General features: G+C 42.7%; 1 protein-coding gene and 1 long non-coding RNA gene across 2 annotated transcripts; one reads left to right on the top strand and one right to left on the bottom strand.

Moving 5' to 3' along the window:
• Window positions 1-230: 230 nt before the first annotated feature.
• AVPR1B (arginine vasopressin receptor 1B) lies at window positions 231-3949 on the bottom strand. The gene is made up of 2 exons (XM_072638598.1): window positions 3004-3949; window positions 231-544 (listed from the first exon to the last, which is right to left on the bottom strand). The coding sequence occupies exons 1-2, from the start codon at window positions 3947-3949 to the stop codon at window positions 231-233; spliced, it is 1260 nt and encodes a 419-aa protein (XP_072494699.1).
• A 1127-nt stretch (window positions 3950-5076) lies between these two features.
• On the top strand, window positions 5077-9418 carry LOC140524144 (uncharacterized). The gene is made up of 3 exons (XR_011973581.1): window positions 5077-5233; window positions 7885-7979; window positions 8700-9418. It is a non-coding gene; the product is annotated as an uncharacterized lncRNA (long non-coding RNA).
• The last annotated feature ends 3447 nt before the right edge of the window (window positions 9419-12865 follow it).

Below are 12865 nucleotides of genomic sequence, written 5' to 3'. Positions count from 1 at the left end.
CATAATGGTCATCTGAAATGCATATGTGTTTGAAACAACCTAAGAGGACATAGGATCCCTGAATGTCCCTACATTAGGGACCAGGATCACCCTGCCAACATTTCCATCTTCAAGAGGGGTCACGCTAAACTCTTCCCTGTCCCTCTTCCCATTTCTACTAAGATGGACAGAAGTCTATCCCCACCCCACCCCCAAGCTAAAGGATGCTCTCTGTATCTCCAGGGATTCTCCTAGAGGTCTCTGGTCTCAGTGACGGCATCATCGTTGGGTGCAAAGGAATCCTTCAGGTTTTTCTCTGGCCGGAGGCTCCCACTGAGGCTGAGTTGGGGAGGATGGCTGACCCGGGTAAGGAGGGTGGTCCGACGGCTGGAGAGGCTGCCATTGGAAAGCTGTCTCTTCAGGTTGGTTCGGGGTTGCCCGCAGCAGAGGTCACGCATTGGGGCTGGCAGTAGGTAGCTGCTAAAACACATGTAGATCCAGGGGTTACAGCAGCTGCTGAGATTGCCCAGGAGCATGGTGATGGTGAAAGCCACATTGGTGGAATCTGCCAATGGAGAAACACATTAAGTCAACCAGGGGCAATGAGGGGTCATGGTCCATGGAGTCAGGGAGGCCTGAGGTCAAATCCCACCTTAGATGATTACAAGCTGTCTTACAGCCTTCAAGCTGAGTAAGTCTCTTGATCGCTCTCAGCCTCAGTTTCTTCATCTGTAAATGGGAATAATAATATCATCTACCTATAAGGTAGTTGTGAGGATGAAATGGGATACCATATATAAAGTACTTTGTAAACCTTGAAGTCAGTCAGGCATTATGTGCATTCATTAAGTGCATACTACGGGCTGTGGACACAAAGAAGGATATGCTAATTATCATCAGAGGAGGAGGAGGAAGAGGAGGAGCCAGAACTGCTATGGTCTGGGGCCAGTGCACACACTAATAATGACTACAACAAAAAAATGAACAATTCATATTTATACAGGGTGTTCCCAAAGTCTCAGTATAGCTGTCAGTTTTAGACTTGGGGAACACCTGTAAATGGCTTTATGGTTTACAAAGCACTTTCCTTGCAACATCTCTATGATGTATGAAGAGCAAATATTATCATTCCCATTTTAAAGATGAGGAAACTGAGGTTACCTTAGCTAATAAGGGCTGAAGTCCAGATTCACAACCTGGCCTAGGACCACAGGAGAATGTAGCTAGAACAGAAAGAGACCTCAGAGGTCACCCAATCGAAATCCCTCATTTTACCAGTGAGGACACCATCTTGTCCACTGTCATACAGGAACCAAGAAGCATAGCTGGGGTTTGAACCCCTGGCTTGTGACTCCAGGTCCAACACTCTTTGTACTACAGTGAAATATAAAGTAAAGTCAAATAAAATTATTTAATAATAATAATAGTGTAGTAGAGTTACTACAAATATATGTATATATACACATATGTATGAATTATATATGTGTGTGAGTGTATATAAAGATATAGTTTATATATAAGTATATACAGTTTCATATATAAATATATAGTTTATGTATCTATAATATGTTTATATGTATAAAATATATGTCATTTTTATATGGTGGTGAAGATGAGACTTCCTGATTCCAAGCCCAATGCTCTTTCCACTGTGCCACCAATTGCTAATTTTGCTGGGCAGTGCCAAACTCACCATTTGCCAAACATAAACACTCTCACTTCACAAATAGAATATGGTTTCAGACCTGTCAAATTATATTAAAGGGAGAGATATGAGAAGAGACTGAAGCATTCCTTGAAAGCTAATGGGAATTGAGCAGCCCTGTGCCTGATCGGCAGGGAACTTTAAGGCCTATTCTCCTGTCCTCTCTCCCCATACCTACTACCTACTTTAAAAAATCCCTTAATCTCCCTCGATCTCAGTGTCTTCATCTGTAAAATGATGGAGCTGGATTAGATGGCCTCTGAAGTCCTTCCTAGGTTTAAATCTGTCATCACATGATCCTTTGACCTGCCTCTCCAACCACCAGCTTCCTCACCTTTAAAACTGAGGATAATGCCTGTAGGACCTACCTCACAAGAATGTTATGAGAAAATATAAAATGAGATAATATACAGAAAATGCTTTGTGAATACTAAAGTGCACGGTCAATATCAGCTCCAGGGTTTTTGCCCTTCTGGTTGATAAAGGGCCTTGAAAGGTTCTCAGGAGGTTCCTCTCCCAGGGCCTCTTTAGAACAACTGCTGAATCCTGTGTGTTACAAGTATACATAGAGGGATGTGCCACACTGTATTATACTGACACAAAACTGCACGAAATTTCAGGTGTAGCAGATAGAACGCTGAACTCAGAGTCAAAAAATCTTGGGTTCCACTCCCTTCTCAAACACTTATGAGCTGTATGAGTGTATCCAAGTCATTTAGCTTCTCTGAATCTGTATCCTCATCTGTAAAATGGGAATGAAAATGGGACCTCTCTCACAGTTGGTAAGAAGCCAATGAGATATAAGAAAGGGGCTTTGCAGACCTTAACCATGACATATAAATGTTAGATATTATTATCATTATTCATCTAAGCCAAATCTGACCAGAGTTCACACAGAGTTCACAACCCCCCAGAATGATGTACCCTACTTTTCTCCAGAGCAGCAGAAATGCTTTTGAATATTGTTCTCTGAACATGCAGCATCCCCCACATATAGCTGCAACTTTTCTTTTCCCATTCCTTACCTCTCCCCAGACCACAAAGCTTAGGAGAGAGTTGTGTTCCCAGGGGTCCTGGGTGACATAAAAAAGAGGCTCTTAGGGACCAGATCACAACCACTCCCTCTCTGTCCCCCACTCATGAATGGCAGAAACAATGTAGGTTCTCTCACAAACCATGCAGTAAATCCTTGGTTGCTTCTTGGAGAGGCCCACCATTGGTTTGGCCTTGGAAAAAAGCTTTTCCTTTAAGGAAAGGCTAGGGGAGGGACATGGTGTCCAAGCCTCTAACCTCCCCCGCAACAACACACACCCACTTGCCTTCATCAGGAGCATTCTCATCCCACACTGACCACATCTGGACGCTGAAGAAGGGCGCCCAGCAGGCAACGTAAGCCAACACAATGACAAAGGTCATCTTCACAGTTCGGATCTTTGCTCGGGAGATGGTGCTGATGCTGCTGACTCGAGATGGCAAGCTCCTGCTGGCCCCAGTAAGAGCCTGGAGTGCAGTACCCCCTCCCTGTGCAGCCCCCTGGCCTCTTTCTCCTACTCCCCAACCTTGAGTCTTGCCTTTCAAGTTTTTGCAGATCTCATAGCAGATGAGGCTATAACAGGCTATGAGTACTACCACAGGAAGGACAAAGATGGCCAGTGTGGTCCATGTGATATAGGCCGGAAGTCCCCAGGAGAAGCGGAAGTCAGCCCAGCAGTCTAGCACCCCAGTACCTTGGCTCACTTCCCTTAGTGAGAAGATGAAGACCTGGGGGAGGCTGAGGCCAGCGGCAAGTAGCCAGGTGGCAATAATGAGGGGGTAGGCAGATCGGCTGGGCTGGTGGAGGGTCCTAAGTGGGTGGCAGACAGCCAGGTATCTGTCCAAGGTCATGACCAGCAACATGTAGGTGGAGGCAAACATGCTCAGGGCCTGTAGGTACTTGACCACCCGGCAGAGGAGGTCAGACCCCTGGAAACGGTAGGTGATGTCCCACAGCAGTTGGGGCAACACTTGGAAGAGTGCCACACCCAGATCAGTCAGGGCTAGGTGCATCACAAACAGGTGCATCCGGGAACGCTTGCGGCCTGGCCAGCCCAGGGCCAAGAGCACCACTGAATTGCCCCCGGTTGCCAGCACCAGGATGGTAGCAAGCACAGCAATCTCCACTTTAGCCAGCTCCTCATCCCGACCCAGCCAGGGAGTGGTGGCATTTGTGGGTGAAAAGGAGCTCCCTGGGGTGGTGTTGACAGTCCAGAGAGGGAAGTTATCCATGGGATGGTGTACAGGAGGATGAATGAAAGGATGGAGAGGAGGGGGATGAATGAAAGAATGGAGAGGAGGGAGATGGAGGTAAGGAAGGTGAAGATGTGGGGAAGAGGGGGTGTGTGATGAGGTGGTAGAGGATGGAAAGAAAGGATGGGAGGTTAGATGGGACAAAAGTGTTTTGAAATAAAAGACTGGTAAAGTAGGGAAGAGGAAGAAAAGAAATTAGGGAGAGGAAGAAGAGTTTTTGGAAGCAGAGGAAAGGCTACAAAAGGGAATTAGATGGAGGTGGAAATAGGAAGGGAGAACTGGGTTTGAGCTTGGAGATTCACGGAAAGATATAGAAGGAAGAGAACACTCAGTGGATGAGCCAGGTGCTTCCTAAGCAAGCTGGAGGCAGACAAAGCCAACCGCACACCCCTAAATTCCACTTTCCCCAACTTTCCTTGGGAAGCTGTTCTACCAATGCCCAGCTCCAACTCCCTGCCTCCCGAAGGGGGTATCCCCACACCTCTCTAGGCCCAGTGGGTCTCAAGCCCAGGTATCCACTGCTGCAGTCCGCTTTCCGCTGCTAGCTGGCAGCGTCTCGTGCTCGGGCTCTGCCGGGCTTCTTGGGGCGGGGCTAGCCTGGGCTGGCAGGGGCTGGTTTATTTATATATGGTCTTGGGGCAGCCCCTCCTCCCTCCGGTTGGCTCCCGCAGCAAGAGGCGGGGGCGAGGCTAACACCTCTGGAGTGAGAAGGATCGGAAAGTGAAGCGGTCGGGGTGTCACCGTGAATGGGGACACACGGATTGGGGCGTGGGTGGGAGGGGGACAGTACAGACACATCAGCCGTCTCCTTAAGCGCAACGCCAGACACGCTAACGCGTTTTGAAAACCAAACGAATGGAGTTATCGTATGTCACCTATGCGCACTGGAACCACCCATTCTCCAGCAGGCTTCTGGCAGACAGAGGCACCCGCCCGGGAAAATCGACAATGAATTTGGAAGCTGGTTGGAAGGGGAGGCCGCTCAGTTCAATAAAGTTTCTTCTGCCCTTTTGAGAAATGGTTAACATTCTTAGCAACCTCTCCAGGTGGCAGAGGTGGGACGGGGGTGGGGAGTTGCTGTTCTAATACGCCCCTACAGAAACTGAGGGAGTGAACCTTGAGATGTAGAGGGAAAGGAGCAAAGACTGGGCAAGGGGTGATGGTGTGGAAAATAAGACTTGGGAGAAGACTGGAAGGACAGAAAAGGCTAGAAGCATGCGGAGGTGGACTGGAAAGATACTGAGGCACAGTGACCCGAACAGGGTAAGGACTGGGAAGAATATGTGCGAATATTGGGGGAGCGGGCAGGCACAGAAAACGTGCTAGAAAGTAAGTCTGGGAACATGGAAACTTCAATAGATTTGAGTCTGGTTCTTATATTTACTATGTGACTGGCTACAGTCCTTTGCGACTCAGTTTCCTCAGATGTAAATGGAGGAAGTAATACTTGTACTTTCTCTCCTTGACTTGTTTTGAGGAAGGAGCTTTGAAAGCCTTGAGGGGCTCATATTAATATTAATACTTCCAAGAATCCGGGAGGCATCCTGTGAGTTACTTTAGTTGGGGGAGTGTTTGGAGTTGTCGGAGCCAATGTTCAGATGATGGGTCTTTCTGCATTCTTGTCCTTTACACAATCGCACATTCTCACAGTCAGAAGGAACCTCTGGGATCATGGAGTCCAACCAGTACCTGAATAAGAATCCCCTCTGGAACACCTCTGACAGGTCTTTGTCCAGACTAATGCCTCCCTGGGGAGGGAGGGCCCACCCCACCCTGCTTTGGAACAGCAGTGTTGGTATATGCAGTTTTTCCTAATACCAAGCCTAAATCTGCTTCCTTAGAGCTTTTTCCTGTGCTCAGAGGTCTGTCTTCTGGGATTAAGCAGAGCAAGACTAATCCCTCCTCTGGCAGACTTTCCAATTTAGAAAGCCTGCCATTCAGCCCCAATTGTTTCCTTCTCCCTGCTGAAGGACCCCAGTTCCTTTGAACAGTCCTCATGTACATGATCTTAAGGCCTTCTGGGGCTCTTATCTTAATAAAGAGTATTATTTTTATATAAATGCTTATTGCCTGACAACCTGGGGAGAATATTTTTTGTTTTTACTAACTCCTAATTAAATTTAGTATTTCTTTCAATTATGAATTTAAAAACCCAAAACATTATTTTCACTGGCCCTGAAATCAGGTGGACCTGAGTTCAAATCTGGTCTCAGATACTTAACTAGCTATGTGACTCTGGGCAAGTCATTTAGGCCTAGTTGCCTCCAAAGAACCAAAACAGAACACATTATTCCTAGAAAAGGTCTATAGGCTTCAACAGACTGCCAGAGGGGTCCATGAGATCAAAAAAGTTAGGGACCCCTGCTTTAGATATGCTCTACTTTATCAATATCCTTCCTAAAATGGATCACAATCACAGGAATTATGTCTCTGTCACGGAGGGTAAAATTTCCTTGGACCTTGAACTGATCAGATCATATATTGGAACCTTGTCTGTCTTCTTTAGGGGTTAACGAGACCAAAAAAATGTATTCCCTAGTGGCCAATCTTCTCACCATGAGACTCTTTACACTTAGATAGCCTGGTTCTTAGACAGAAGGCATACTGTCTGTCACTGACTCATACTTAAAGCTTGGGAGAACCTTCAAGAGTTTTTAAGAGAAAGGAAGGAGAAAGGAACAAGTATTTATTAAGCACCTACTATGTGCCAGGCACTTTACTAAGTGCTTTGTAAATATTGTCTCATTTGATTCCCACAACTACCCTGGGAAGTAGTTGCCATTTTACAGTTGAGGAAACTGAGGTAGACAGAGGTTAAGTGACTTGCCCAGGGTCACCCAGCTGGTAAGTGTCTGAGGCCAGATTTGAATTTGGGTCTTCCTGATTCCAAACCCAGTTCTCTACCCACTGCATCACCTAGATGGCCAAACGGTGGAGGATATAAGGAAAGCTAAGAGTGTGTGTGTGTGTGTGTGTGTGTGTGTGTGTGTGTATTTGTGTAAACTCACCAGCAGGAGGGGAGAGACAGACAGACAGACAGATGCTCTACAACTTGTCAAATCTCACCTTTCCTGACGTTGACACTTGATAGGATTGTTTTATTATTTTTGACAGAACCTCAGATTACACAAGAGATCATTAAGAATCTGCCTAGGGCATGATTGGAGCCAGGTAGATTGTCTTGTCGATAAGTACAGATGTGCCTGTCTGAATAAAATCCACAACTAAAACTCACATTTCCAAAATAATGACGAAAAAATGCCTGCCACATAGTGCCTTGTAGTTAGAGGCTTTTACACACATTAAGTCGATTAATCTTTACCCTTCCCAGGTATTATTATCTCCACTTTACAAATGACAAACTGAGGTTCATATAGCTGAAATGAGTGCTCCAATGTCAAGTAGCTAGTAAATAGTTAGGAATTCAAGTGTTTTGATTACATCGATCTTCAGAAACAGAGAAATCCCACCAATCAATCAATAAATGGGTTGTTGGGTTCTTTTTAGCATGTACTGTATGCCCAGCACTGTACTAAGTACTATAGGAAGTTCAGAAAAAGTCTAAGACATAAATCCAACCCTTAACTGGTTTACAGCTATGATTTGAGGAGTACCAAAGAAACCTCCACTCTGCCTCCAAGCATCTTGTAGCAATAGATCACCAAATTCTAGAGCTGAAAGAGACTTTGGAGATCACCTACCTGTTAGAGGACAAAAGATATACCCGTAAAAACAATGGGGAACAATACAAGTGCTACAGACTCTAAATCCTCAGAGTACAGAAGAAGGAAATTGTTCTTCATTCTTTGCTCTCGAAGAGGACCAATCTGGAGGGTGATGCCTTGACTTGAAAGTGAGTTTGACTTAAGTGAGGCAGGGCTGTGTAACATCATCTGCCTCCTTTTCTCCTCCAGAGCCATCTGGGTGCAGTGGCAAGGTATGCCCCAGATACAGTGGGAGACATTGGCCTTCAAGCATTGAAGGAGTCCAGAGAGGCTTCATTGATGAGGTAAGTAGTTGTCCCCCATAGAAAAATAGCTCTTTGACAAAGAGGCTTGGGAGGGGAAGGCTGAGAAATTGAAAGCTAAATCCACAGGTGTCACTTCAAGTTGGAGAACAAGTATAATTGGGGAAATAACAAATGAAATGAGAGGGAAGATTTAATTTCCACAAATTCAATTAGCATGCCACTAGTCCAGGAACAGATCTATTTCATAAATCAAGATCTACCTGTATAGAACACATACCAGCCTGCCCACCTGTTTTTAATATAACTGCTCATACTCATGCTGGCCTTGGAGCCAGGAAGACCTGGGTCCAAGTCCAGTCTCTGACATACCCTAGCTATGTGACCCAAAACAAGTTATTTAATCTCTTAGTGCTCCCACCCAAGACCTAGGACTATAAATTGCAAAACAAGTGTCCATCTGAGTCAAATGGGAGTTACCTTCCTAGGAGTTACTCACAGCAATGAAATCACAAATATGGTTTCCTTCTCCTCTCTCTCTAAAAAAAAGCTCATATTCATATCACACTTTAGTCCCTGTGAGCTGGTAGCACAAATACTACTATCTCTGTTTCACAGATGAGAAAAATGAGTCTCAGAGGTTAAGCGTCTGGCCCATGGTCAGATGGTTTAGTAAGTGTCAGAACTATAATCCAGACCCAGGTCTCCTGGATCCCAAATTCAAGGCACTTTTCTCTCTAACTTGCTTTTCTCTTTTTCCAGCCTCTCATCATTTGGAGTGAAATGGATGATCTCAGCATTCTTTCCTATATTACAACTGGCCTAGGCTGAGTTCCAGTGGAGAAACTGGATGATCAATTCCCACAAAGATCGTGTTCTCCAAGAAAGAAAGTTGGCGACGTTTCCCTCTTGCAGCCTTTCCTGGGAGCCATAAATTGAGAATGTTTCTCTGTCTAGCTTTCTACCTGCAGTAAGCCTGCTCTTGCCTCAGAACTCTGAATAATTTTATGTGTTGCCTCCTCCAATTAGATTGTAAGTTTCTTGAGGGCAAGATCTGTCTTTATTTTTATTAATTGTGTGCTCGGTTTTTAGCACAGTGTCAGGCATCTTTTGTTAAGTTTGGTTTAGTTGTGTTCAACTCTTCATGTTTGGAATCTTTCTGGCCAAGATACTGGAATGATTTGCCATTTACTTTTGTAGCTCATTTTACAGATTGAGGAACTGAGGCAAACAGGGTTAAGTGGCTTGCCCAGGATCACACAGCTAGTCATTTGAACTCATGAAGATGAGTCTTCCTGATTCCAAGTCCAGTACTCTATCTGCTGCATCACCTAGCTGCCTCCTGGCACACTGTAGATGCTTAATAAATGTTTATTGGATTACTGGATTGTATTGTTCTGATTAGATCCCTGGTCATCAGGGTCAGCATTTGCTACAAACTCTGGGATAACTTCTAAATAAATGCATGGTTTATTTATCCAGCCTGCAGTTCCTCTGTCTGTCTGCCCAGAAATGGTAACCTCGGATTCACATCCCTATAAAAATCCAGGAGAAGGAAGTAGAGTTGTTGGCGTTGGGGACATTATAGGGACTAATGTACCTTTTACTGCCCAGAGCATACATTGCTGTCGCCAGTATCTTTGCATTCACTGACAACACCAAGAAGAAAGAGAGTCTATCTAAAGGAATAGGGTGAAAGGGGTAGGAGGAGGAAAGAGAAAGGAGAAAGGGAATGGTAGTTTTCTAAAGAGGCAGCTGAAAATAGGGGGATACCAAAGAAGCCCCTCAATTTCTGCCCCAAAATATCCAATGTCTTTCACCGCTGATGTCTTTGGTCTCTGAGTTTACCCTCCATCTCTTCTCCATCTCTTTTATGTACCGAGTTCTTTTCATTAGTTTCATTACATTCTCTACAATCTTGACATTCGTTCTTTATATTCTCCCCCATTAGAGACAATGTGAGCTCCTTGAGAGCTATTTTTATCCACCCTTCCCCCAACCTCTTTTTAAAAAAAAATTCCCAGGATTGGCACAGAATGAGTACTTAATAAAAACTTGTAGACTGATTGATTGCCATTAGAGCTGGAAGCGACCTTAGAGAGCATACTCCCTCATTGTTCAACTGAGGAAACTGAGGTCCAGAAGTTAAATGATTGTTTTATATTGCCCTATTTTAATTTTTCAAACACATAATATAGCCAAGACTTTTAAAGGAAAAAAAAAAGAAACAAGATCCAGAAAATCATAATATAGTGAAATTAGCAATGGAGATAATATCAGGAGACCTGGGTTTGAGTGCTGACCCCTATTATTATATATTACATTATTATATGACTTATCATCTATATGAGTCTGGGCAAATCACTTTATCTCTGAGATTCTATTTCCTTATTTGGATAGTGGGGATAGAATTGTAGGATTTTAGAGCTCATCTAGTTCAACTTCCTCATCTTACAGATAAGGAAACTGAGTCACAGAGAAGCAAAGTGTTTTAAAAGTAGTAAAAGAAGCTCATAATAAGCAACATAGCTGAAATTAAAATCCAGGCCTTCTGATTCTTAATCTAAAACATTCTCCGTTACAACATACTAGACTACAGACCCCACAGCCTTGTGATGAGGAAAATGGTGTAAACCACGAAGCTTTAAATAAATGTGAGGTTTTTTATTTTTGCTTCTTTCCACCAAACCCAATGATTTCACTGTTGCAGGGAAATCATGATGAAGAAATCCCCTCTAGCAATGTAGATTGGTAACTCTGAGTCTAGTATCTTAGAGAGTTGTTTAAAGGCACTGGGAGAATAACTGACTTGTCTGGGGATCATGCAGCCAGTATACATCAGAGGAAAGACTGGAACTTAGATTCTCATAACTCCAAGGTAAGCTTTTATCCATCAAGACACATTACATCTCAAATATGAGCTATTAGCATTAAGATACAAAAACTGCATTGATTGTAAATTGAATAAAATTAACATATAAAATTTAAAAATTAAAAAAGTTGATATTCAAATGAAATTGAAAACTTGGAGGAATACTGTTATGGGTTTTTCCCTCCACCCCAACACATGCTTTATGAGGAAGCTCATTGTTAACAGTGAATAGAGCACTGGGTCTGGAGTCAGAAAGACCTGAGTGACTCATATGTGCCTCACCAAGTTTTTTTTTTTTTAACTTGTCTTTCCCTTTCTCAGTGTTTTTGTCAGGAAATAATTCTTACAGCCTGACCACAATACTCTTCTATAAGATCTTACAAATGTATTTATTTTTTTAACTGGCATTGCCCTTGACTGGAATATCTACTGGCAAGGAAATTAAGCATTTGACACCTAGGATAGATCTGGCCTCTTTTAGATTCTTCGTAACAATTGATTTATGTCAGTTAAATCTCCTCTGGAAATGATAATAGTCTAAGTTACTGTCTAATCTTGTGTCTAGTTCACATTTCCCATCTCAAAAGGTTGTTTAAATAGGTCAGTTTGACATTGCCACAACTGCACCCATATGTTTGCCTTCATTTTATTCTTAGACTTAATGAATCATTTTAATCATTACTCTAACAAATTGGAAGTCTGATTGTCCATAGACAACTGATTTAGGAATAATGCCCACATCAGTAATCAAACATTTTCTGACTTAAAATAAAACCAATTTCATTTTAATGATAATATTTGGTGCTTTCTATATCCAAAGCATCCTGACTCTAGTTTTAAAGAAAGTATGCATAATATATATTAACTCCATCAATAAGCATATTAAGAGCCGATTACATTCCAGGTACTGTACCAAGGGCTGAATATGTGAGCCTTCTACATAATCTAAAAGTTTTTGATTGCTTGCATTTCTTACTCCTGAATCATATTTCCCAATATGTTTCCACTTTCCTTCCCTATTCACACCTTTACATTGAAGTCACCAAGTATAAAAGTATATATTAATTTAATTTGGAGCATTGTACTAAGCCCTTCACAAAATGTCTCGACCTTCTCATTTTCTGCAACAGACGTTGTAACATAAGTTGCAGGATTTTTTTCGTGGTGGTCTTCTTGCAAATGCTTATCCTAAACACTGAAATTTAAAATGACCAAATGACCCATAAAATGATATTTCTTATTGCCCTTGGATGCACAGTAAAACTAACCTCATCAACTTTTTTATTTGCCTCTCCAAAGAGAACTTTGGACCATCCTTTCACTTAAATGCTTAGAAACTACCTTTTGCATTCTAGTTTCAGTCATTCATAATAAGAATGTCAAGTCTGATATATTTCAGTTCCTTAAAGTTCAGTTCCTTGTCCAATCCTGGACAAGTATTGTTACTGGACAAAGGTCTCCTATTTAGGGGACCAATGGATAAATTTATATCCATAGATGATCTAAAAACTGTGAAACCCTCTGCCCCCTTTCTTACTACACTGCTGCTGCCACACAAGGTAGGTACATAGAACCAAGGACTGCTTGGTACATTTCTTTGTTTTGTGATCACCTACTGGATAGGTAGACTTGGATGAATCACTTAAACTTTTCGAACTTCAGCAATTTCATCTATTATATCATGTTACTTATTTGTATTATAGAATCCACTGAGATCCCCAGATTTTTTAAGAATGGGATTTGTTATTTAGTGGTATCTCCCCTATCCTGTACTTGTGTGAAATTGATTTTTTTCAAATTTCATTGCTATCTTTTGTTTTCACATGACCTACATTTCCAATACATTTGCTCCAGAGTACGATGCCTATGAAATGAAAAATGAGTTTCAAAAAATACCTGTTCAACAAAACTAACCAGTCTGTCAGCCAAGTCTGATGTTATATGATACATTCCTCAGCCATAATTTCCTATTTTTGTAAATAAATGGAGTTGGGGCATATTCTCATAGCCCTTCTTTGAGGTTAAGTTGCCCATTATAATTTTGTAGCCTTCTATT

This window comes from Notamacropus eugenii, chromosome 2 (assembly GCF_028372415.1).
Source record: "Notamacropus eugenii isolate mMacEug1 chromosome 2, mMacEug1.pri_v2, whole genome shotgun sequence".
Classification (NCBI taxonomy): Eukaryota; Metazoa; Chordata; class Mammalia; order Diprotodontia; family Macropodidae; genus Notamacropus; species Notamacropus eugenii.
The sequence above is the reverse complement of the archived record's forward strand: the minus strand, read 5'-3'. Positions and strand labels throughout refer to the sequence as shown.